This window comes from Cottoperca gobio, chromosome 6 (genome assembly GCF_900634415.1).
Source record: "Cottoperca gobio chromosome 6, fCotGob3.1, whole genome shotgun sequence".
Lineage (NCBI taxonomy): Eukaryota > Metazoa > Chordata > Actinopteri > Perciformes > Bovichtidae > Cottoperca > Cottoperca gobio.
The window spans coordinates 4,960,176-4,985,190 of NC_041360.1; the positions used below are offsets into that span (position 1 = coordinate 4,960,176).

Here is a 25,015-nt window from a genome sequence, read left to right on the forward strand (position 1 = left end):
TGATGGACAGTTGGTGGCTGTAACGCACCGACAAATGTATTAATGAAGTTAGCTAGCAAACAGTGCAAACAACGCATGTTTAAAATATTACTAAATCTGACTTTTCAAATGTTTTCTGAGAAAAAAAATGCATTCCACACGTTTGTCCGACCGCAAGAATACACACTTTGGCGAATGTAAACATTGTTTAACTTCAACTTTGTTTTGCTTACAAGAAAACTCCACAGGCCATGTTTAATCCATACTAGAGACTAAAGGTCACGATAGCTCTGCCTCTGAAGAAATTATCTTGACCATTCTTTTTTCCATATAAAACTAGTTTTGAGCCAACCTTTAATATAACTTCATTCAACTGTTAATAATACAGAAGGACATGACACCCTTTGATAGGTGAGAAACACATTCACACAAATATCCTGTACACAAACATGCATAATATATTTTTATAATGTGGTGTTGGCAAGTGAGAAGCAATGTTTGTCATCAGTTAGATTAGTCTGAGGTCAGACTGCAAGCCTGAGTCAACATCATCCGTCACTGATCCATATGACTGTATGGCGACATGTCCCGACATGTTCTTTCTGCAGCTGTCAGGCTGAATCCACAAGCCACATCCAATTACTACAGTGACGCCACACGTCCTCATCTCCTCCTGCTTTCATCCCCAAATCTCATAAATGTTGGCAATCCTCCGGCTACTTTCACTTATCCACAAAATCCATTTCTTGCCACTTTCTACATTCCTTTCATCTAAATTTATATCTTGCCTCCACACATGGAGATATCGTCCATCCACACCATCTCCCCCTACTACTCCAGCAACAAAAGTGTCTACGGCATTAATGAAAACAATGACTAAGTGCTAATAATCAAACCTTCTCAAGTGTTTACATTGTAGAATAAGACCTCCCTATTCAGTGATATAAAGGCTAAGGGAAACCATCCGCACAGCACTGTCAATGCTTGATTGATTGTAGGGCTGGAAAGGTGTGCCAATGAGTAATTAGAAAAGTTCAGAGTCAAGGTTTTGGACAGTCCCTCCAGAGCTGCGCAGACTGTCCTTCATGTAACCAACATTTAACAAAAGAAGAGAGCACTGCTGGATGTTTTTCTTCTCAGCTTGCCAGAGCACTGGTCCGATCCGACCATTAACTGTTTGAAATGATGCATCTGGTCAGGCAAGCCAATGTTATCGCGTGATTAAGTACTTGCCATACACTCTGGTCGTGTTGAGTAACCTTGGGAATCCTTCATTCTTATCTCGTTGCTTGGTCCAACCCACAGACACTGTCCTGTTGTTCTAAAGTCATTTCCTCAATTAATTCTGACATCCATCCGCCCATTGTAACAATCAATATCAGCATCGATCTATCTAACAAATGTCTATCAGTCCATCTGCCCATCGCCATACTGGTTATGTTATGGTGGCATCATTCACATGTTACTCACCAGGCAGTCTGTTCATGTTGACTCCCTGGGCAGACAAGCCGATGCCCATGTACCTGCACACAACAAGAGAAGAAAAAGTCAAACAATTACATAGACATGCACCCACATTTAAACATATCTTTAATCATCCCAGAGTATCAACGTTTTAGGTGTTTTCTCAGGTTAAAGCTGAAAAATATTCAAATCCTTCTCAGGCACAGGTAACTTTGAACATACTGTCTTTGAACTGGCAGAGTGAGCTGCCTCAAAGGGAGAGTCGTAACATCAAAAGTGACGAGAGTTGAAGCTCAGGGGTCAGCAGTGACATCATAAGTCCGTCACACGAGGATAAGCAGTTGGCCTGCATCTTTTTCATGTAAGCAAGCTTACAAAGCACAGCTAAAAACCCTTTTGCTCAATTTGAACGAGTCATCAATATAGTCAGAAGAAGGAGTTTGGCATAGTCTCAGCACGCTTTGGCACATGCTGATGTCATTAGTCAAATCCCAGCATAAAATTACTTCTTGTCTAAGACGAATGGATGGCCTTATTCACAAGTTTCCTGCTTTTTCTTCAATGACATCGAGCATGTAAGAGGAGGAAAAGACACTGGTGTCACATGAGTCAACTGGAAGAAATGTTTAAGGAAGTTGTCAAATAAGTTGATCTAAGAGTGGGATAAGAACCATGACGCAGAGTTACAGGAAAAAGGCGATATCACATCAGCAACTGTTCATCTAGGGAGGATTTAATTATTCAGTCCTCCCTTATAAAACAAGACGCTTCAGCCATGCTATCAGCTCTGTGACGCTGTACTCAGGCTGTGTTTTGAGCTAATAGAACATTTTTGGCATTAAATTAAAATTTAAGGGAACACCACAATTAGTACAATTCACTAATGACTGTACAGAATTTCATTGCAATCCATGTAACAGTTTTTGAAGCTTTTCACTAAAACTAAATATGTCTTATGGTGGCGCTAGAAGAAAAGTCTCGGGATCAGTAAAGTAGCCTTCATCCAGTGTGGACCATGAATGTCTTTACTAAATTTTGAGCCAATCGATTAGATGTTGAGATATTTCACTGGGTTACTGAACAATTTGGCCTGCTGTTGGTGCTAGAGAAAAAGTCAGAGAACTACCAATCCATCTTCTGGAGACCATGCATATCTGCACACCATTTCATGGCAATTCATAGTTGTTGAGTTATTTCAGTCTGGACCAAAGTAGTACACTGACTGACTGAAAAACAATCGCTTGCTATCACTAAAGCCGCTAGCATGGCTAAAAATGTTTTTCTAGAAAGGGTTACCCAAGTGAGGAAATTATAAAAATGTTATGCCCACGATTAAATTACCCACAGAGATATTCTAAAAAAGATTTTCCACAGCGGTGTTGTAGCTGACGTATACAAAACAAATTATTATACGTATGTCAAACATTGATAGTGTATCACTTATTTATTTAAAAAGTATCAGAGCGTCTGGCCAACGGAGCTGGAAAAGTGCCATCTGGAACATGCTGAAAGCTAGCTGTACTGTAGAAACACGTTTAATAAGTTACTCCGTCGTCAGGCATAATCTTAACATAGGGCAGGAATAGGTTATCCAGTCATTATCAATTGGCTGTAGGATTCACCGTTTGCCGACGTAGCCTATATCTAACGTACCTCTAACGTAGTCACGTAGGTATTTACGTAGGTATTTACATACTATATTTACGTAGGTAAGTATTCACGTACTGTATTTACGTAGGTACATATTCACGTACGTATTCCGTATTCACGTATGTATAACGTAACGTAATGTCTGCATATCTTATGAAGCACACGTCGGGTACGTCCGGTAATTTTGAACATGCTCAAAACATCAGCGTTCAACAACGCACCCCAGCGTAACACCGCCTGCTCTTAACAAATACTACTTATACCTTACCTTATATCTACGTAAACCAGCGTGTTGCCAATATTTTGTATGCATCATATTTGTGTATACGTTATGCATTCATTGGGTATTCGTCTGATACATTTTGTATAAGTAAGTGATACAATATCAATAGGTTAGACATGCGTATCTGTATATGTTCACTTTTCTGATCCGATCCAATGAAAAGTTAGACGTATTTGGACTCTGATAAATTTTCGTATGCGCATACGTTTCTGTCATACGGATATGTGTGACAGGACCTTTACAGGAAGTAGGTTTTTTCACAGACTGTTTATTACCTGCATTGTTTACCAATCTGTCCCATGTGGCAAAGCCTCCGTTAGTCAAAATGAACACAAAAAGTTCATTCATATGGGTAGTAATATGGAGTATGCCATGGCCAAACATTACATTGAAACCAAAGTGTTCATTACGCTTTATTTGGCTGGAACAAGTATCAGCCATTAGCGAATTAACCTAAACTTTACGGCCAGAGAATGAAGGTAAGGTCTAGTAGGAATAAGTAACTAAGTAATGTAACTGTTGTAAAGGGACATATGTCTTAAATCACTAATGGTTGAAAATTAGCACTAATCATCAAGTGTTTTGAAAATGTCACTCAACAGCTGATAGGGGAAGCGCCCACCTCAGCTTAAAGCCTTTATGTGGAATGAGGCCATAGTATTGGAATGTTGTGTTTTTTGAGTGCCAGTTCAGTAGTCAATATCATATTAAGGTTCATTTTGGTTTTAATTGTGTAGCCAAGTTCCTTGCTTGGAAATATGAGTTATTGTAGTGGTATGTTATGGCATTACTCATACATTATTTCCTGAAATGCTGCTTCTATTTGCACTGTAAGAATGAAGGAAATGTCCATACAGTGGTCTTTATGATGCGCTATATGTCATTATTTCATGTTGCAACTTAAATATAAATTCAAGAACTCCTGCTTCTGCTCCAGTGAACCAGACAATGGCGTTCCCATACAGCTAAGGTAGTAGTTACACATACAGACACTCCTACACAGCAGTTGTCTCTAACACTTCTGTTTTGTTTTGTTCTGTTGGCCCCGAGCTGCTGAACTGGAACTGGGGACTGTTAACAGTATATTATGCAACCTGAGGCTTTTGTTGGGGATGTGTGTTTCGTTTCCAGAGCAGATTACAGGTCAAAAGGTGAGTTTTGAAAGCCAGGAATCTAAGGTCCTGGCAAAGTAATTGCAGAGTCGCTGGTACTGCCACAACCACAACAATCCCATCTGATGCTTGAGCTAAGAGGCAGTGTGGCTTACTGTAAAAATCTGTTTCAAATCAGTTTGAATTCTGTTTTTAAGTTAATTCAGTAACTTAATAGTAACAGTGCATGATGTCACCTATTCTGGCGGCTATCTTGGCGCAAACAATGCCTGGATTGGTTTATTCATGGGGGAAACATCCGGTTAACACTGAGTGTACTCTGTGTAATCAGTACAGGCAAAAGCATGATACAACTGTGAAACCAGATGTTAAAGAGCACATTTTTGCACCAGTGCCTGCAGAATAAAGAATTACAATCTGCCTACAAATAAAACTTATCTGATACTGGTTTTAAAATGTATCACCCAGAACCACTAAAACACAGTTAAAAGGCTAATACAGTACATCTCCCCTATATGCCCCATTCCTGTTTCTGGAAATAACTGGGCCAAATGTCACATTGAGATCATTGTGGTGCAGCTAAAATTAATCTTTTGATTCTTCAGCTACATAGAACCTCAACAGTCAGGTTTTGTCCCTCAGATTTGCCGAGCAGCAGAGGAGTTTAAATGTCTACCACTGTTGATGCAACTCTCTCTGTTGTGGCACTAAACCATTTGGAGAACAGGACAGCTGATGCAGATATTGGCAACAATACTGAGACCACTCTGTTAGAGGTCGTAATTGACTTATTTGGAGGCACTGTTGTATTTGGCAATGAACCTGGAACAGTGATATCAAGATTGCTGTTTTCATGCAGACTCAAGGTGAGAGAAATGCTGCTGAGGCAAGTTCACAAATTCACAAGCCATTACAGTGACCCAGGGATGTCTAACCTTAATCAAAACAACCACAAAGACGAGCAAAGAAATGATATTCTAATCAAGCAATGTTTGTTGTTCTATGGTTGTATTATTTGTGGTTGTATAACTAGTCTGAAAACACAGTATAATACCAGTGTTTCCCCTACATCTATTCTGCAGCGGCGCATCATTAATATCCTGTTTCACCGAGTGCAGGGGTTAGACTATCCACACACATATGGAGCGGAGCAGAAGAGAGACAGGTGAACTGAACGTAACTTTGTCGGTACTGGTTACAAACAGGCTCGGTAGTGACACGCTTGCATGCTAAGGGATTTGGTGTTTTTGTGTTTTTAGTTGAGCTAAACCAGAGAATATTCTGTAAAACTAATTGGTGATGCTGTTTTGCCCTCATTGAAGTTTGCAGTTTGCTGGAAGTGAAGAAGTACTGGTGCGTTTAATGTCAAGTGAGTAATGTTATGAACGGAAGTGTTGGGGTTGGGGTTAGGGACGAATGTCCACTGGGGCAGTACAAGTTAACTTCTCATGGGATTAACTCCTTTGATAAGATTCTGAAAAAACAACCAATCCAGTGCAGGGATCCATGGAACTGAAACAATAAAACTAATAGAAGGTAATACTGAAGTAATAATTGCTCCAATCAATTTGAATACAAATTTTATTTTTGTTTGGGTACAGTGAAAATAGTTGCAATATTGACCTGGAATCAGACAAAGCTTGAACATCTGCTTACCCATCTCGACCTTTGCTGACAATCTTGACTTCAAAGTAATAGATCCCACAGGCAGCAGGGATTGGGTGTGTGGCTCGCACTGATGCTGCGTCCTTGTGGTTCTTTCCATGGCCTGCGAGGGGAGAAATACAAGGTGCACATGAACAATATGTTAACATCATTTCATGTAAGGAGTCTTCTGGACTCTGGAATGTATCAACAAGGTTCGTGGTGGCATTAAATTCTACTTGAACTAGCTTCTCATTTTATTTCACTAACAAAATGTAGCTTTAGAATAACTTTGCGTCTGTGTTTGATTGCTGATTTTCTAGCAAAGCTGGTTGAGCAGACAAACAGTTTCACCCAAAGTGTTTGGTTGTTGACTAAGTTTAATTCCAAAACCAACAGAAGGAAAGCCGACTCGTAAAAAGCCGACTCGTAAAAATCCTACATTTGTGCACTCAACTCCCTTCGTGGATTCATGAGATGACACAAATCGTCTGTATTTTGTTTACACCAACTGGGTGTTTAGCATCTTTACAATTGTAGTGTCGAGTGTCTGGAAAATGTAACTTTACACTGTCAAACTCATCCTCAGTTGTAGCAGTGGAAATTTAGAAAATGTAAGGTGTTGAAATTATTTTCTTTTGTATATGCTCATTTGTTTTGTTGCATTGACATTTTGTGCATTTTGTGCATTTTTTACATTTCGTAACGCCTATGTACCATGAACGTTACTTATAAAACACATGATATGGCACATATCTCCTAATGTAAATTCTAGGATTAGTAAATGTGTTCTAATGAAAAGGGCTAAAGAAAAGACAGCCTAACAGCTGACTAGAACCTGACTGCTCTCTGTACAAGACAAAGTATAGCACTGGTGGGGGTCACTTGTCAGTCGTGTGACAATATTCCGTGACTTTACTGACGTACTGTGCTTTTATGAGCTTATATTTTTTATCCCCAAGCCTGTGTTTCATGAACAAGTTCCTTTTAGTCAAACTTCATTTTCCAGGACGTCTTTATCAATCCACATATCAGAGTCACATCTAACAATTTAACTTGCTGTACTGCGACCTACAATGAAATCTAGTAATCAGTTATGCACAGAATAAGCTCAGATAGGACAATAATCCATACTTTTGTTAAAGTGACTCTTATATAATGAGATTATAAATGACATTGATTTTTTGGTCTCTGTGTGTAAAGATGATATATATTATATACAATCAGTGTTAAAGATGTAAGCAAAAGGGTCATAGGGCTCATGTATTGTCTGTGGACCAATTAGATTCACGCACAACAGTCATTACTGTCTGTCATTCTATATTCAGATGGCTGCTTATGCAATCCCTCGGGTCATGAGAGAGAGAGAGAGAGGCTACCATGTTCAGTGTTGTATAACTGCCATCTAGGCTCTACAGTAGACATGTGCATCTCTTTCTTTTACATGTAATGTGTTCTGATAAAGTCATTGTGAGTGCTGTGTGTGTGAAATGTAGATAGGCTGTAACCTTAAACGAAGCAGCTGGCTGTCATCAAACACCTTCAGGCTGTTGCTGTGTGTGTGTGTGTGTGTGTGTGTGTGTGTGTGTGTGTGTGTGTGTGTGTGTGTGTGTGTGTGTGTGTGTGTGTGCAGCTGGCAACATACAGGACAGAGTGATGATCAAATATGCTAGTTGACCGAAACTGAGCTTAGTGTTGTGGTCTATATTTGACTATGACATACTTAACTTTTTTGTTTGTTTTATGTAACATTTACGCTCGTAGTGATTTTCCTGCTCATAAAATCATCATCACACCATGTACAGACAATGTTTACTGCAGATAGAGATGGGAAACTGCCCAAAGAACAAGCAGGAAGTGACGACAGCTGCAGTAGAGGCCTGGCAGAGCATCACCAGGGCCCAAACCCAGCGTATGGTGATGTCTATGGGTTCCAGACTTCAGGCTGTCATTGACTGCAAAGGATTTGTAACCAAATATTAAAAGTGACAATTTGATTTATGATTATGTTACTTTGTCCAATTACTTTTGGTCCCTTAAAAAGGGGATACCACGTATAAAATGTGTTGTAATTCCTCCACCATTCATCTGATTTGGATGTAAATACCCTCAAATTAAAGCTGGAAGTCTGCACTTAAAGCACATATTGATTGTTTAATTTCAAGTCCTTTGTGGTCGTGTACAGAGCCAAAATGATGACAATTGTGTCAATGTCCAAATATTTATGGACCTAACTGTATGCTTGTGCTTCAATGTCATCAAGTAAAATGGCCAAGGAATAACCAAGGATTATATTGAGTCACTTGACCAGTAACCTCGATTTACCATTACATTCAATTCTGCATGTTCTACGACTCAAAAATGTATTCATGTGGCCAGCACCTCGCCTGTGCATGTGTGTGTGCGATTGTCCGGTCCAATGGTTGCAGCAACATTCACTGCATCTATTTTTAGCTGCTCCTTGTAAAAACAAATCGTCAGTAGGCCAACAGGTCTCTTTACAACTGCATAGATGGGTAGGAGAAATGGCTAATACTTTAAAATCCCATTTTACTATCCCCCAAATGACAATACTAAATTAAAAATATTACGTTAATAAAAGCAAAAGCAAAAAGGTTTACATCATGTAGGATTTCCCATATTGTCACGTGAGAAGGTGAGAAATTGTCTCAGGATGTTTTAGAGGCATTTACTTCCAACCAGAGGTTACGCTAACCAAATTTGTTTTTTAAGAATGACGGAAAAATCTGAAGGCAGCCTTATCATCTTGACGGATTAGAACACTGACCTAAAGCACTAAAATGTAACTTTAAGTCCTCTAAAAAAATATATATTTTATCTGCTTTGTGTGTGTTGACATAAAAAGTAACCGCAGTTGGTGTCTCTGTTCATCTTTTTGTTCATGTTTTGCCAAACACTGAGGCCCTTCACAAATGTGGCAGCCTAATTAAGTAGTTAAAGCTGCATTCACGCCATATTGTTCAGATTGTTTGGAGATATTTGGCATTTCTAACAACTGCTATATCTCACGCTTGCTGAAAAGTGTCAACAGACCAATGGCAAAATGGATGCAAAGCCTCCATTTCTGGCAGTTACATCCAAACAAAATCCAATATTAACACATATACAATAGATTCAGCAGATTTAAGGAGCTATTCAGAGTGTGTTTTTTATCTGGTTTGACTTATTGACAAACCACTACAAATACTAAAACCAACAGATGTAGATAATCTAGCTAGTCAAATGGTGAGACTGCAGGGTTAGCAGTGGAGTTTACCATCTTGGAAACGCTCTAAAGTCTGGATAACAGGAGGTTTTCCTAATCTTCCCATTCTGCCGACATTGTGTGAATGCAGCTTAAGGTGAAGCTACATGTCAACACTTAACCCTTTTACAAAAAATGTTATAGTAACCTCTGATACCTTAAAATATACTAAAAGTAAAACTACCCTTAACTGGCCATGATACATTTACAGTGCAATACATTTACTGTCAACGGTATACAGTATGCATTTACAAATATATGAAACAATTGGTCATGATTTTACCATGCTAAATGAGAAAACTCTATAAAACGACATTTTCTTAGGGCACACCGTCTAGTAAGCAGTGTTTAGGGTATTCGATTTGAATAACATGACTGCTTGTAATGTCAAACAGTTACTAATATATAAATCTCATTTTGTTTTCAGCTCACTATTTTGCTATCTATACAGCTCACAAATCCCACTCCCATCATACAATATACAATTGTGGGCAGCCTCTCTGAAGACAAGCTCAAATAAGCCAAAGGTAAAAATTATTTATTTTGCAAAGAGATATTATTGTAGCAGAAAGATATGATGGCCAAAACTATGAAAATAATGTGTATTGTAATAAACTGGAAATATCCTTAAAAAACCCTAATAGAACATTTAAAACACACCCATGGAACATGTGCCACAAAACCAATCACGGACTGATGGTGGTGGAGTTACCATTCAAGGCGCTGGCATCTTGGCTTGGAGCAAACAGGGTTTGGGTTCTTGTTCAAGGACACTGGTACATGTGGACAGGAGGTGTTCGGGATTGAACCATCCACTCCGTGATTAATATATAACTTGCTCCTGAACCACAAACGTCCTCCCTATTAGTAGTATGTGGAGTTAAGACACATCACAGAATCAAAACAAATCTAATCAAAATCAAAAAATCAAAAAAAAATATGATATTCCAGTCTTCTTACACTCCACCTACAATAGCCTCGAATAAACTGCTGTTAGTCACAACTTTGATGAGTACACAGCTATGATTTTTTAACTTAAAGCAGTACTTGAATGTTGCTTTTTGAATCTGCAGTAACAGTTCTGTCTTTCTTTTGACTTTTTGTGTTAAACTAGTAGTGTGTTTAATGAACTTGGACTAGTCCAAGATGTCCTGAAGGGGCAGCTCTGGAATTATGGGCCCCTGGGGCAGTTCCTATGAGCAATTAGGTCCTTTTATAACTGGACCAAAAGCTTTGTCTTCATCTTTGGCACTTTGTCAAAAGCTTTCTCAATAGATGCCTCCATTTTGCTTTGTCATTCTGTTTGTGATTTTCAAGGACAGAGTTTTAAGGCACAGTCAAGGATTGGAGGATGTCCAGTCTTCTTTGTTGACCTCAGATTTGAATGTGAGATTTTTTTCTTATGATGAAGTACTGTGAGCTTTGTCAGGTTGTCACCTACATCACTTGTGGCGGTTTGCCTCCGAGTGTGGTGATGTTGCTTTTTTACTATCTTTATTCAAGAGCGTGTTTTTCCATTTGCTTCTGCTTCTGTGCGCGTGTGAAACGTCTGCTCTCGGATTTCTCCTCTGCTCTTGGATTTTTTGTGTAATAACCCTGTCAAAATTCCCCAACCAATAAAAGGCCAGGTGTAGTGCTGACCAATGAAATGATCCCTACCTCGTTGTGGGTGTGTTTGCTTTACTTTTAGAGCATCCCAGACGTGCGGTTATTTTACAACCAGGTTCATCCCCTTCCGTCTCCAAGGCTTTATTATATGTAGTTCCCTACATTTGTTACGACTTTTGAAATAAAATGACAGTTAATATATACATATATCAGCTCTTGTACTTTTTATTTTTCCTTAATAGTTGCACTGGAACCAACTTTTTTATTTTGCCGTACGCTGGCGAGGATGGCGTGCATCAACAACGTTAGCTCATGCTCATTGACAGCTGCACACAGATATAAATTACAGGTCATTTAGCAGACGCTCTTATCCAGAGCGACTTACAGTGAACTAACTACAAGGACAGTCTCCCTGGAGCAATTTGGGGTTAAGTACCTTGCTCAGGGGCACAATGGTGGCACTTGGTATTGAACTCACAACCTTCTGGTGTTCTTTTTGGAAGGTGTACCACTAGACCACAAGGCCATCACCACCTAAATCCGTGGCGGTTACCACCACGGATTTATCTCCCTCACTGTAGCTATAATTAAGTAATTAATTAATTTATGAAGTTCTCTTCTGAACTTAAACTGAACATTCTCAAGCTGAAAGTGCTCTATTTTCAGTCTCAAATGGCTGGATACACAGTTAACATTAGCTCTGTAGCGCTCCGCTATGTTTTTCCTATGAGGGTGAGGACTGTGTACCGTGGTGTATAACGTTATTGATTGTCAGTGATATTCCTGTTGACGATTGCAATACTATGCTGCTGCGGTCATAAACCACCTAAAGCGGCTTGTGTTGCACTGACTGGCATCACTCCCCACAAGCATCAACCAATTCTCACTGGTATATACATGCTAACTGTAACTTTCTCCACTGACCGAAAACATTGTTCGCACCCCTGTAGCATAATATAGCATTATAGTATAGCAACATCGAGCCATGGAGGCGGAGGGGGGATGAATGAACCTGGTTGAAGAATAAATAAACAAATAAAGTAAATGCACCCACAACGAGGTAGGGGTCATTTCATTGGTCAGCACTACACCTGGCATTTTATTGGTTGGGAAATTTTGACAGGGTTATTGCACAAAAAAATCCAAGAGCAGAGGAGAAATCTGAGAGCAGACGTTTCACACGTGCACAGAAGCAGCCCGAGTGTGAGGAGAAGGATTGAAGCTGGAGCGTAGGAAATCTATGTAAGCAACAACATATCTGAGTGCAAGCGACAATATATCTGAGTGCAAGCATGCAGTTTGGGGAGAGGTAGAAGAAATCTAAGCACAAGCAGGGACTATATGAGTGTGTGGGCAAGCTCCATATGTGGTCTGTATCTGATGGTTCATGTCAGAAGAAGGTGAATAATCCCCAATAGATTTGGAGTGAAGGGCTTCCACAAATGAAGATGCATTCATTGATTTTTTTTTGGCCCTTTGCGGACAGTCCAACAACTTGTAATCTCAACATTTAAGTATCATTTTAAAAGTTGTTATGGCAAATTTGTTAGCAGACAATTTTTTATTGACACATCCAGCAGACACAAAGCAACTTCACCATCAACTTTAGGTCATTTGGGGTAAACCCCGAAGGAAATATCTGGCTCTTTAGCCGTTAATGCTTCTAACCAACCAGCTAGTCGCTAACTTTGTCGAACTTTATAGGATACAGTGGGTCTATCAGAATTCCGATGGTTGATCAAAGCAGAGTTCACAGGCCAAAAAACAATACAAGATGGCACATCTCAGGCTGCTGGAAATCTGTCCAAAGCAGAGGGGGGACCAGACGCATTTGCCAGAGCAAATAAAACATGAGCTTTGGTTCCCAGCCAATATTAGAATGGGTTTTATCTTAAAGTAGATTACATGGTTAACTAACGGGACGTGATTAGCCAGGTTAGCTAATATCATAAACTATATTTTGGCCCAGACCAAATTATCAAACTTTGGAGTTGCTTCAAGACTATTTATTTTGCTTGCTATGTTCACTGCTGCTGAAGACATGTTGAATCAGGAAATTCAGATACTAATAAAATTTGCTCCCACAATATTTTCCTTTATGTTGTCTGTGGTTACCATGGTTACACAGCGAATATTGGTTGACATTATAATAAGTCAGAATGTTAAGTTGAAAAAAGTTCAGTCACAGATCAATTGAATACATATTGTGAAGAGAGATTGACCAGTGCACAGATAGAGTGATAAAGTTGTTAAAGAACCATATTTTTGTGAAGAACTAACTTTATTTGAAATGTTCTATATAAATAAGTATTTTCTTACTAGTAGTATGTAGGTATGTATAACTCAATAGTAACTATTAAACATAGGTGATTCATATACTAGTGTGTTTATATTATGTTTCTCTAATAGAAATAACAGAAAACCTAATTGTATTTTATTCAGGTTTTTTAATGAGTTACTGTATTTATTTTTCATTCCTTAAACATCTTAGTCATCCTGCAGGACGATATTCTTTAATCAGCTATATATTAATTAGTTCTCACAAGAGCACAGGCAACAGTATGCTACAGTACAGTATGCGTATACAGATGATGTTATATATATATATATATATATATATATATATATATATATATATATATATATATATCCTTATATGTATGTAGCTCTACCTGTCAAGCAACTACATCTTTCTTTCCATTTATCATTCCTTAAAACCTATTAAGAGAACAATGAGATCATCACTACATATAAATAAAGCAGAGAAATCCTTCATGGATTAAAGTTTTTGTATAAAAAAAAAGAAAAAAAAAGACATTACTCAATTAGTATATTGATAGGCACAAAGTCAATAAAAAATGTTATGTGTTGTAGTGTTTATGTATGTAACTATCCGTTGAGACTAGGTAAATAAATCTGTCAAACACAGCAGGACTAGGTAGACACTGTGTGGCCTTGAACAGAGAAAATTGGCACACTGGTCAAAATAGCATTCAAACCACAAGGGTGAAGGAACAGAGCAGGAGCTAGAACTACCAGGAGGAGAGAAATGATCATGCACACTCTATAATAGACCTATTTATAAGTCTGTGCACTTTTCATAGACATAAAGACTCAATTCCCTACATAAATAATTCCAACATGACATGACATGTCTTATCTACAGACGTGCATGGGTCCATTCATCATGTTGTGCCCATGCCACAGCAGTGAGAAGTTGATCATTCTAGACATAATGTGAGGATTGTATCATAATTTATTATAAAGGGAGGCTTGATGAAAAAAAACCTTTTGTCACAACTCGTTTTTGTCACATCTTTAACAGAAATCTACATTGAGCACAACATCATCCACATAACAGTATGCAAGCTAAACCACTGATAAACAGAATGTAGGCTTATATTAAATTTAACCACTGCACATATCAACAGCAAGGACCTGATCCATTATGCATCAAATAATCAGTGGGTTATATCTGGCTATCTGCCTGAGAGTCCTGGTTTTAACAGGTCTTTCCTGCTATTCACAAACACCATTACGTGCCAAACAAATAAGCTTTCCAAAATGGGTTACACAGCCTGTCTGCATCCTCTGCATGTTTCACTGATGTAAACAGCCAACAGGGCCCAAAAGTGGCCTTGCAATGCCTCTGTGGAGATTTCATAGCCTGAGCTGCAGGGCTAGCTTCCCTGCTACTGGGGGGACTGCCCTGTCGCCTGACGAAAAATAACAGAGTCGGCAAAAGACTGTAAATAGAGACTTCACACTGAGTCACCTTGTGTGTGTATAGAAATATATATGTGTGTATATATATATATATATATATATATATATATATATATATATATATAAATACACAGCTGATAGGCCTGGCAGACCGTACCGACTTAGTGATTGACTGCACCGTCTGACGAGTAAAATTGCTGCTATTGTGAAAAAGCCTAAATCAGCCGATACAAAATATTTATTACAAGATCGGTACATTTGGCCTAATGTATTGCGCAAAGGCCTCCTCCCTCACAGCAGCTGTTGAAAACGAGCTGCCTGCTGGAGGTTGGACATGAGACTGTTGTTGAGCTCAGGGCACATACAGATCTAAATGGAGTTGGACCGGTTGCTTCCAGGCTGGAAAAATTGATTTACAAATTCTGGAAAAGACTTCTAGAACACTGCCACTGAAATCACGCGAGAAACACAACAATGCCATTTTATTCTATTTTGGTGCTTGCTGTTGTGAAAAACTAAACAATTGCAGCATTACCCTCAGTACTATCTACATTGTAATATGTTAACAACAAGTTTGGCTCGTGTTCATCTTGTAGCCAGTTTATCCTACTGTTTTAGTTCAATACAATATTAGTCACAAGGAACAGCTAGGTAAGCTAACGTTAGCTAAAAGGCTAACTACTGTATTTGCTCAAGAGATAGCTTGCTATTAGCTAGCTACGGTTGGTTATATACCATTAGTTAACTAAGGTCTATGCGTCGTTATTGCTGCCAATGCCCCCTTTCAGTACAAACTATGGGGAGCGTCAGAACCAGAGTCAGTTTACTGCAAACAAATAACGTCATAATCAGTAAATAAACAAAGAAGAGCCGTGTTGTTGAAGGTGAATTTCAGTGTGGTGGTAATAAGACCAACTGTCAGGGTTAGCGAGTTCACTGTCAACCATTTGGACATTCCTATGCTGATTTGTGAAACAAAGCAAGGTTACAGGACAGGAGAGGCAGCTCAGACTAGATTTACCAGGAGTGCGCACACACATACACAATCAACATAATCGCATACCGTGTGTGTGTGTGTGTGTGTGAGTGAGTGAGAGAGAGAGAGAGAGAGAGAGAGAGAGGGGGAGAGAGAGAGAGAGAGAAAGACCCCCCCTCCGCAACAACACAGTGACAGATTTGAGCTGAGACCCTCTACTGTTGTGACTACTTGCTCATACCATCGGGGCTGAGCCAGCTCTCTAACCTTTGTAATGGACCCGCAGGTTGTTCTGTGACAGCCCAATGTAGCTGTATTTATCCTTGGGGCTCCAGGATCGGGGTAAAGGGGTCTCTTCCTCGTTCACAGCCGGGTAGAGCCGCTTCAGCCGCTCGTTCAGCTCGTGTTCCTGGTAATTAAAAGCAGGATCCCCTAACGGCAGGCTTCCCGCTCCAAGCTCTGCCATTGTGGCCTCTGTTTAGTATCTTATTGTTCGTTTCTTTCTATCCAAAGCCCCGTGTCAGTCCGCTTGAGCTGTAGGCTGAGAGTGAGAGGGACTGAGGGGAGAAAATAGCGGCGGTGTGACATCCCCGGATAAGCAGCGGAGTGTACTGTAGGCTGCAACAGTGCCGTTTGGGTACTGTAGTTCAGCTGCACGCTCTCTTGTATGATACTATCTCTAGAAATGACTACACGGCTCCACTACGGTTATCCTGGTTTAGGGCTCTCACTGAGAAAGGGAGCTAGGAAATGTAGTTTTTGTAGCTGATAAATGTATAGTCCGTTTTTAGAACATTATATAATGTTATTCACAATCTCTAATTGTATCCTTATGTTGTACATGTATTCGAGAAAGTAGAAGTAGCTAGATGAAAATAAATTGACAGCATTGATATAACTATTTCCTGAACGAAAACAAAGTGTATTTTCTTTTGCAAAATATGCCTAATCCTAAAGACACAGTAGCCTATCAATGATGGCGTTTTAATCATCTTCTATGCCATCACCTTTATATTTCATTATGTAGCATACGTATTATAATTATTGGAAGTTGCAGTTTTTATGTGATATTTATAAAGTAAGTTAACTGTTTGTTTATTTATTCCTCATATATGCTATTGATACTAGTAATGCGTTTTATATAGATATAAATAAAGCTGCAGTTTCCCGTGGTTATAAAGTGTATCCATGGTCTCTATTTAAGAGTAAAGTTTTCATTTTACACAGTTTGAAAACTAGTTAGGCGCGCCGCGGTCTGCTATGTGGGTCCTGCTGTGTGCTCTGTCCTCGTTACCATGGAAACCGTGTTACAATGCTGTAATCTGTGATGCTAAAGACATCGAAGATAAACGGACCAAGTTCAGCCTTTTCAAAAGGACAGAAAGTCTTGTGTTATTATTTATATAGGCGCTAGAGATGTCACCACACAAAGATGTTAAATTTCCACCTTTAACACCGTCACAAAAACAAAGGCAAGTGATTTCAGAAATGTATTGTAACTTTTCTTTTATTGTAACTAACTAACCTTTAGCTATCTATATATAGCTAGATTCAACAAAACTACAATGTTTAATGTAACTTAGCGCTGCTCTTTTTTATTTTAGACTTACATATGATCAGAGACAACAAAATGACACTATGCAGACATCAGAGGAAGGACAAGCAGAAAATGCTGCCGCTGTTTCTGTCCAAACTGCTGCGAGAAAGGTAACATTAGGCAAACCAGCTTCATTAAACCTGTCAGAATTTCCCTCATGAAATGCGTAGGCCTACTTTATATCAGGGCTTTTATTTTCATTATCAATTAATCTGCCGACTATTTTAATTTAATCGTTTGGTCTACTTAATGTCAGGAAGTAGTGTAAAATGTTCGTCCTAGTTTCTCAAAGTCTAAGGTGATGTCTTTAAATGTCTTTTTTGTCAGTCCAAAATCCCAAAATGTTCTATTTAATGCGATATAAAACAGACAAACAGACTATTTTTGCATGACAGATTAACGTTACGTTAGCAATTAATCGATTATCAAAACTAAACGTTTAGTTGACTAAAGTAATTGTTTCAGTTCTCCTTTATATTATTGAATATAAATATTCAAATATAAATATATATATATATATATATATATATATATATATATATATATATATATATATATATATATATATATTCATTTATAAATAATTGTGTGTGTGTGTGTGTGTGTGTGTGTGTGTGTGTGTGTGTGTGTGTGTCTGTGTGTCTGTGTGTGTGATAAACCCTATAGTTGTGCTGGACAGGTAGAAGTTACATTTATGCAGGCCCAGGGAGAAAGCCTCAACTCCTGATGCACCTGGAGAGCTATGTGAATAAGGAGCTGCGTACCATCAGCTCCTGTGAGCCACACTTTCAGGAACTGAAACTGCAGGTGCTATGTTTTGTTGTTGTTTTTGGGAGTGGGGACAATAAAACCTGAGGAAAAACACACATTTTCTCGTCAGGGAGAGTACTCACATAATAATCCTAATCTGGCCACAGGTCTACCGTGATGCCTTTGGTTGTTTCATCAAAGAGTTCAGAACCTACCAACCCCTTCTTTCTGCCATCAAAAAGGAATATGAAAACACTTTAGGTCAGTACCTCCATTAGCAGTGGCGGGCCGTCAGGGCCAGCAAGGCCTTCTCTGCTGGCCTAAACATCATCAGAATATACATTTAATTTTGATTATTTATTATTATTATTATTTTTTCCACAAATATGTATTAAATTATTCCCCATAGTCTATTCTCTTCATTTCATAGCTTTCCTCTTGGTTGCGCTGCTTCCAGCCTCAGATCGAGATTTGGAGGGCTGGCCTTTATGTTAGAGCTTTTATCCAATCATATTTCAGCCATAATGTGTTGCCAGGGTCCAAGAAATCTGTCCGCCATTTTCAAGACAAATTTTTTCAAGAAAAGCTAGACATTGTGAGAAGAGAACGGCCAACCCCGATGCTAGTGAGACTATCACAGGATTCGTCCGCCACTTTCAAATCACTAACTACAAGCGGTACATTGTGTCTGCGGCGTCCACTTGAGCCAGCACCTTTTAGATCAAATCTGGGTTAAGAGGTTAATGAAGGAAGTGCTATGGGAACAAATAGTTAGTGGCTACAAATAATTGTTCAGAGACTTAAATAAATGCCCTTCATTTATTTTATATAAAGTTGTAGACAGTTTTATCTAGTTGCAAAGTGAAGTTATTGTCCATGGCGCCGTCATAGCTACATCTAAAACTTACCGTTTCAGTGCTTGTGCACATACATGTGGGTGTCAGGAGCCTACCAACCTGCAAACTATGAAATAAGACAACCCAGTCAGTATTTTGTGGGCTGCCTTTGTCAGAAAACATGGGATTAAACAAGCCATTTATATTTGGCTCCCCTTCCTCTGTCACATGCAGTATCTCCACCCATGGCTTAAGAACTACATTTACAAAGATGCATCATATTTTTCTTGCAAGCCAATCAGAGCGGACTGGCCTTTTTCAGTAGGGGGGCTTAAAGAGGCCAAAACGTAGCGTTTCAGACATACTGTAGTATGAGTACGAGAGAAATAATGTTGTTTTTTATTTACATCAAAGCATGTAAATATGTTCTAGTAGAAACCCAAAATACAAGTATGAACCTGAAAAATTAGCATAATATGTCCTTCTTAAGTGTATATTTAAAAGTTCAGTGATTGCTGCATACAAAATAAAGCCCAAATCATATGGTGCTGCAAATGAACAAAATTACTTAAGCATAAGAGGTTAGCTAAGTGCACATGCAGGACATGTTGTGCTTTTAATTAGACAGGTTATTTCCAAATAATAGATGTGCACTGATTGAAAATGCAGCTCTAATTATGTTTTTTTTGTTAAGGTTTTCTATGTGGTTAATGGTTTTCTATTTTCTATGTTTTCTATGAGGGATTCTTTCCACTGTACTATTAGTAATTCAGCCTTTAAATGTTTAACATAATGACAAGTGCTCATCACAACATTTGACTAAATAATTGTTTCAGCCCTACAGTTTCATGATAGATCCTTTTAACACATTTTTCATCTGTTAAGCATACCAGCAGGATCATATCCGAGAACTGGAACCACTGCGAACCCATCTAAGGCTGGTGACAGAGGACTGTGGCAGGAAGATTCAAGCTCGCTGGGCAGAGGAACAGGCTGAGATTGGAGCCTTAAAAAAGGAGAAGCAGCAACTGCAGAGTGTTATTGAGGCCACAAGGGAGAAAGAAAAGGCCTTGCAGGCAGTGGTACTTGACAAACTTGTAAAGTGGTGTTCTAACCACTGTTTATTTATTCATTCATGTGACTTTTTAAGGACTAATTTTCACATAAATTCCTTCTCATAAATATTATGTTAAATATATATTTCATGTGCTGTATTGATCTCAAACATGTGAATGAAAAAGTTGTGTAGGGTCACGGGTAGAGATCCCTTTATCCAAAAAAATGTTTTGTCTGAGATTCAGTTCAGATAGCAAATTAAATAGTAGATTATCACTATCTTGTCTCACCCACACCACTTTCTTCTATTCCTTTCCAGGTGGACCGTCTACAGTCTGAACTCTCCAACCAGTATCTGCAGTACCGGGAGGAGCGTGATGCCCGTAAGTTGGTGATCTGGCAGCTCAGTGACCTAACAAGAGGCTCTGTGAAGGAGGAGCATCCTGCAGATGAAAACATAGGTGGAGCTGCAACCATTCGTTAATTATTCAATTAGTCAATTAGTTGATCAACTATCAAATTGATCACAAATGATTGTTCTAGCTTTTCATGTATTTCCTGGTTTCATTAGTCTTTTGTGTTTGTAAATGGAATTTGTTTGGGGTTTTAGACTGTTGAAAACCTCCCCTTGGTCATTAGGATTAATCGATTATACAAGAAAATATTGGACGGATTAATCGATAATGAAGATAATTGTTAGTTTCTTGAATTCATCTGGTGTTTCATCTACAAAATCCCGTCACCATATTTGTTTGGTGTCTCCTGGCATCTCACACCAGAAGAGCGGAACCCTAACCCTAAATGAGAGAGTAAAAGAACTGAATGAGTTGCCATGAGCACTAAACTTTTGTATTGAAAATATGTATAACAAACATTAAAAGTTAATATTAACAGTTGGTAAAATAAAAAAACGGTCAACCATTTTATGTTAGGAATTTATAAATAAGAGGCTCAACCGAATACCTAAACTATGAATATCCAAAGGGAAGCTTATTTTGTTCTGAAATCTGATTCCATTTTGCAAAAAGATGCTAAGGACCCTGTGGAGCTGCAGCTCGCTCTGAAGGTGTGTCGGGAAGACCTGACCAAAGCCCAGGAGGAGCTCAACAGAAGGAAGACAGAGTACTGGGATGTCGTGCCAAGACGCAACTGGGACTCCCTGGAGCAAACACACAAACAGAACCTCCTGCAGGTGGCCCGTGTAGACACATATTATAGTGTTCACACCCTTTGTGGACACAGGATGCATGATTTAAAATGTTAGCAGTCTTCACCATGGCCTTGTTTTTGTTTTTTCTCTGGTGCCCAGTTGAAGACACTGCAGGGTAACTTTGATCAGTTAAAGAGTGAGTATGACACCCTGCTGCAGCTCCACAAAGGAGAGACTATGCAGAACAAGACAGATGACCCCAGCACTGTGCAGGTACTTTATAATACCCATTGGATCAAAAGTGAGGACATTATGTTGTTTTCAAGTGGTACAGAGTTGTGTCTGCAAATGTAGGGTAAAGGTGATCATCTTGTGAGTTAGTTTATCTGCTTAGCTTATTCATTTGTTGTTCATTTCTTACACTAAATGAGGGTGGAGACAATTAGGTTAGCTTAGCCTAATGGCTTGAAACACGGAACAAATCCTACAGTCCTAAAACGGTGATTTTAACCTTTGGACAGAGCCAGGCTAGCTGTTTTCCCCTGTTTCATTACCTATGCTAAGCTAAACTAAGCTATCCATTTCCTGGCTCCAGTTTCATAATAAACTTTCCCACAAGAGACTAGTCTTGATCTTAGATAACTCTTGGCAAAAAGGCCAATGAGATTTTTTTCCAAAATGTTGAACTGAAAAAAAAAAGCTGTTTGTTGTTTTTCAGAAGGATGAGAGTGTGTCCGAAGGGCAAAGCCAGATTCAGTCCAACCACCTAACTCACTGTCCAGGAGTTGAGGTGATATAAATAGAAACACAGTGAAGCACACACACAATTGTACTCCAGTCAGTTTTATTTACAGTCTATAGCCTAAAATCATAAAAACTTGCCTCAGAGGGATTTACTATCTGCACGACAGCCTCTGTCGTTAGACCCTCAAGTTGGATTAGGAAAAAAAAAAAGGAGTTTTTGTTCTCGATGGCTGTCTCTGTTTTTTCAAAAGCCAGTCTTTTGTGTATATGCATGTATGTGTAGGGCGGCCCTGAGGACAGTGTTCCCTCTGAAGTCAGATGAGGAAATAGATGAACTTGTGGCCTCGGCTCAAAGTGACAACAACGATGACAGCATCTCCTCTCAGAGACTCCACAGCCTGGTACATACCAGCAGAGGTCTTACTGTCTTTTCAGGCTCTTCTTTTAAATCATTTAATTCACAAAATGTGATTAATATCTTGCATCTGCAGCCATTCTAAGAACTTTGTTAAAAACATTGAATTACACTTAAATATTTAGATAAATAAAGTGGAGTAGTGTAAAACATTCAGAAAGTCACATTTTTTATGTTAAAAAGTCTTATGTTAAATTAATTTTTCCCCTCATCAATCAAATTCAATGATGATGAAGCAAAAACAAGATATTAGAATTTGTTTTAAACTGAAATGCGACATTGACATAAGTATTCACACCCTCTGCTATGACACTTTAAATGTATCTTAGGTGCCTCCCATTTCTCTTGATCCTCCTTGAGATGTTTCTACATCTTGATTGGAGGTCACCTGTGATGAATTCAACTGACTGGACATGATTTGGAAAGGCAAACACCTACGTATATACATGGCGTTTTATGCCTTTAATGATAATACAGTTTAAGACTGGGAAAGGGAGAGAGAAGGGGGGGTGACATGCAGCAAATGGCCACAAGTCGGATTCGAACCCCGTGGCTGATGCGGCAAGGACTCAGCCTTTGTTACTTCCATTTTAATGTTTTTATGTCACATTTATGAACATTTTCTACATTTTCAATGTAAAATGCATGCAGAGGATTTTTTATGTATAACTATAAATGCTAGAGTTTGATCACGGACATCATTTTTGCAGACAGACTTGACTGGAGAAAGTTTTGCAGTTCTGCACTACTTTTGTAAAGACAGAAAAAAAATGGTGATTTCAAAAGGTGGTTCGCTTTACATTTTGATGAAACCTGTTTGTACAACAAACTCAGACATGACACAGAACATTTTTATTATCAGAAAACCAAAAATAGTGTGACAAGACATATGGCTTGTTAAAATAATACAGTTGTATTGTTCCCTACCCCAAATAAAGAATGAAACATTACGTTCAACGTCTTTATTATGATTATATATAATCACGTAACAGACATTTTCGAACACCCAGGTCGTGTTAAACTGGAAACCCGTAGCCTGTAATGCTGCAGCATATGTACCCGACACATAAACCTTCTTTGGGGTTGAATTACAATATAAAATCCTGGGGCAACACATCAGAGACATCACATTCCTCAGAGGACATCCAGGTGACACAAGGAGTTGGCTCAGGTTTTGTTTCACTTTATTGACATGTATAGTTTGAAACATTTAGGATTTTGAAATAGGGCTGTAGCAAAACACCTGAGTATACTGAACCAAGCAATTGCGCTTTATTCCTTATTAATTCAACTTCTCATCTTTTTTATACCTGCTGATTTGTTTGGCTACTTAGGGGCAGCAGAAATATGTTGTATAACCTTTGAACAGTTGCTTATTCACAAATCCAACAGTTACGGAGAAACATACTCATTCATTTGGAGTTGTGTTTCTGGCCACCTGATGAATTTTTGAGATGTCAGTGTGGACCAAAGTGATGGACCGACAACCAACAGACTGACATTGCCAACCCTAGAGCCTTTCCTGCTAGCATGGCTAAAAACCTAAACATGGACTGTCCAACATAAAAACATAGTGTGTGTGTCACAGTGTGTGTTAGATTACCTGCCAAGGAGGAACCTGTCCTTGCTGTACGTCCACGTCATGACCACCACAGTAGAGGGTCTAAACAACATCCTGCAACATGGCTGACGCTGGTAGGGGAAACTGAGAAACCGGGAGTAAACAAATGATCATCTGTTTAAATTAAAGGCAGTTGGATTTGATAGTGATCCTTACAGCTTACCAAAGAACCACTGGTCCATGACAAGGAATCGGGTTTCATGGCGTTTATATGTATCTGATTTTAACGCTGGGTATTTGAAGTGAAGCTAAGTTCAATCAGAAAGACTATCTTTACGTTTCACTCATTCACAATTCTCTCTCTCACACTACTCTCACTTCTGACTAATGAACTGATTATGGTCGATTAACACTTTCATTTAAACCAACCAGGTTTGCCATGATCTCCAACAGTCGTTTGTGTCGCTGCTGTCAAACTTGAAATCTGTCTCCTATTTGCTGTCAGCTGTCATTTCAGACATAATCGCCTCCTCCAACATATTCACCTCCCATTCATCATACAGTGTTAAGGTTGAGCTCATCAGAAGTCCACTGCTCATCATATCCAGATCTTCAACATTCCCTTTATCCCATCACCACCACCAGTGTCTATAAAATATAATGACGTCACAATGGGGTCTAATCGGCAAAGACTTTGGGCATTCCTCATCTCGTTGTACACATCCAAATAAATAATATTTGGTCACTCAGAATGAAGTCTTTCCTTTCCGACGGCAGGTGTGAAGACTATCTGCTGTCCTGACATCAATGGGGAGGTTGTTCCACCATTTTGGAGCCAGGATACCAAACAGGCGGGTTTTGTTTACGGGGAATCTGGATCCCACTCGCAGTGAGGGAGTGGAGAGCCGATTGGCCGATGCAGAGCGAAGTGAACGTGCTGGGGTGTATGGTTCGACCATGGCCTGGATGAAGGAAGGGGCCGATCCATTCACAGCACGGTAGGCCAGCACCAGAGTCTTGAAGCAGATTCGGGCCACCACTGGTAGCCAGTGAAAGGAGCGGAGAAGTGGTGTAGTGTGGGAGACCTTGGGTAGATTGAAGACAAGTCGGGCTGCTGCATTCTGGATGAGCTGTAGAGGTCGGATTGCACATGCAGGCAGTCCAGCGAGGAGGGAGTTGCAGTAGTCAAGGCGTGAGAT

The 25,015-nt window shown here is 39.2% G+C and overlaps 2 protein-coding genes across 3 annotated transcripts in view; one reads left to right on the top strand and one right to left on the bottom strand.

Annotated features, from left to right (window-relative positions):
• The window catches only part of ranbp10 (RAN binding protein 10), a 34,577-nt gene extending 18,251 nt beyond the window's left edge, over positions 1–16,326 (bottom strand). For both annotated transcript variants that reach the window (XM_029433929.1, XM_029433928.1), the window contains exons 1-3: positions 15,975–16,326; positions 6,145–6,256; positions 1,450–1,502 (exon numbers count right to left, since the gene is read on the bottom strand). In XM_029433929.1, coding sequence (XP_029289789.1) covers positions 1,450–1,502; positions 6,145–6,256; positions 15,975–16,173 — 364 coding nt within the window. In that variant the 5' untranslated portion in view covers positions 16,174–16,326. The remainder of the gene's footprint in view (positions 1–1,449; positions 1,503–6,144; positions 6,257–15,974) is intronic.
• Positions 16,327–17,317: 991 nt separating this feature from the next.
• On the top strand, positions 17,318–23,179 carry tsnaxip1 (translin-associated factor X interacting protein 1). Its single transcript, XM_029434219.1, has 9 exons — positions 17,318–17,414; positions 17,971–18,111; positions 18,222–18,315; positions 19,776–19,972; positions 20,266–20,407; positions 20,975–21,138; positions 21,256–21,369; positions 21,815–21,886; positions 22,124–23,179. Exons 1-9 carry the CDS (start codon positions 17,346–17,348, stop codon positions 22,160–22,162), a joined length of 1,032 nt encoding a protein of 343 aa, XP_029290079.1. The 5' UTR covers positions 17,318–17,345; the 3' UTR covers positions 22,163–23,179.
• The last annotated feature ends 1,836 nt before the right edge of the window (positions 23,180–25,015 follow it).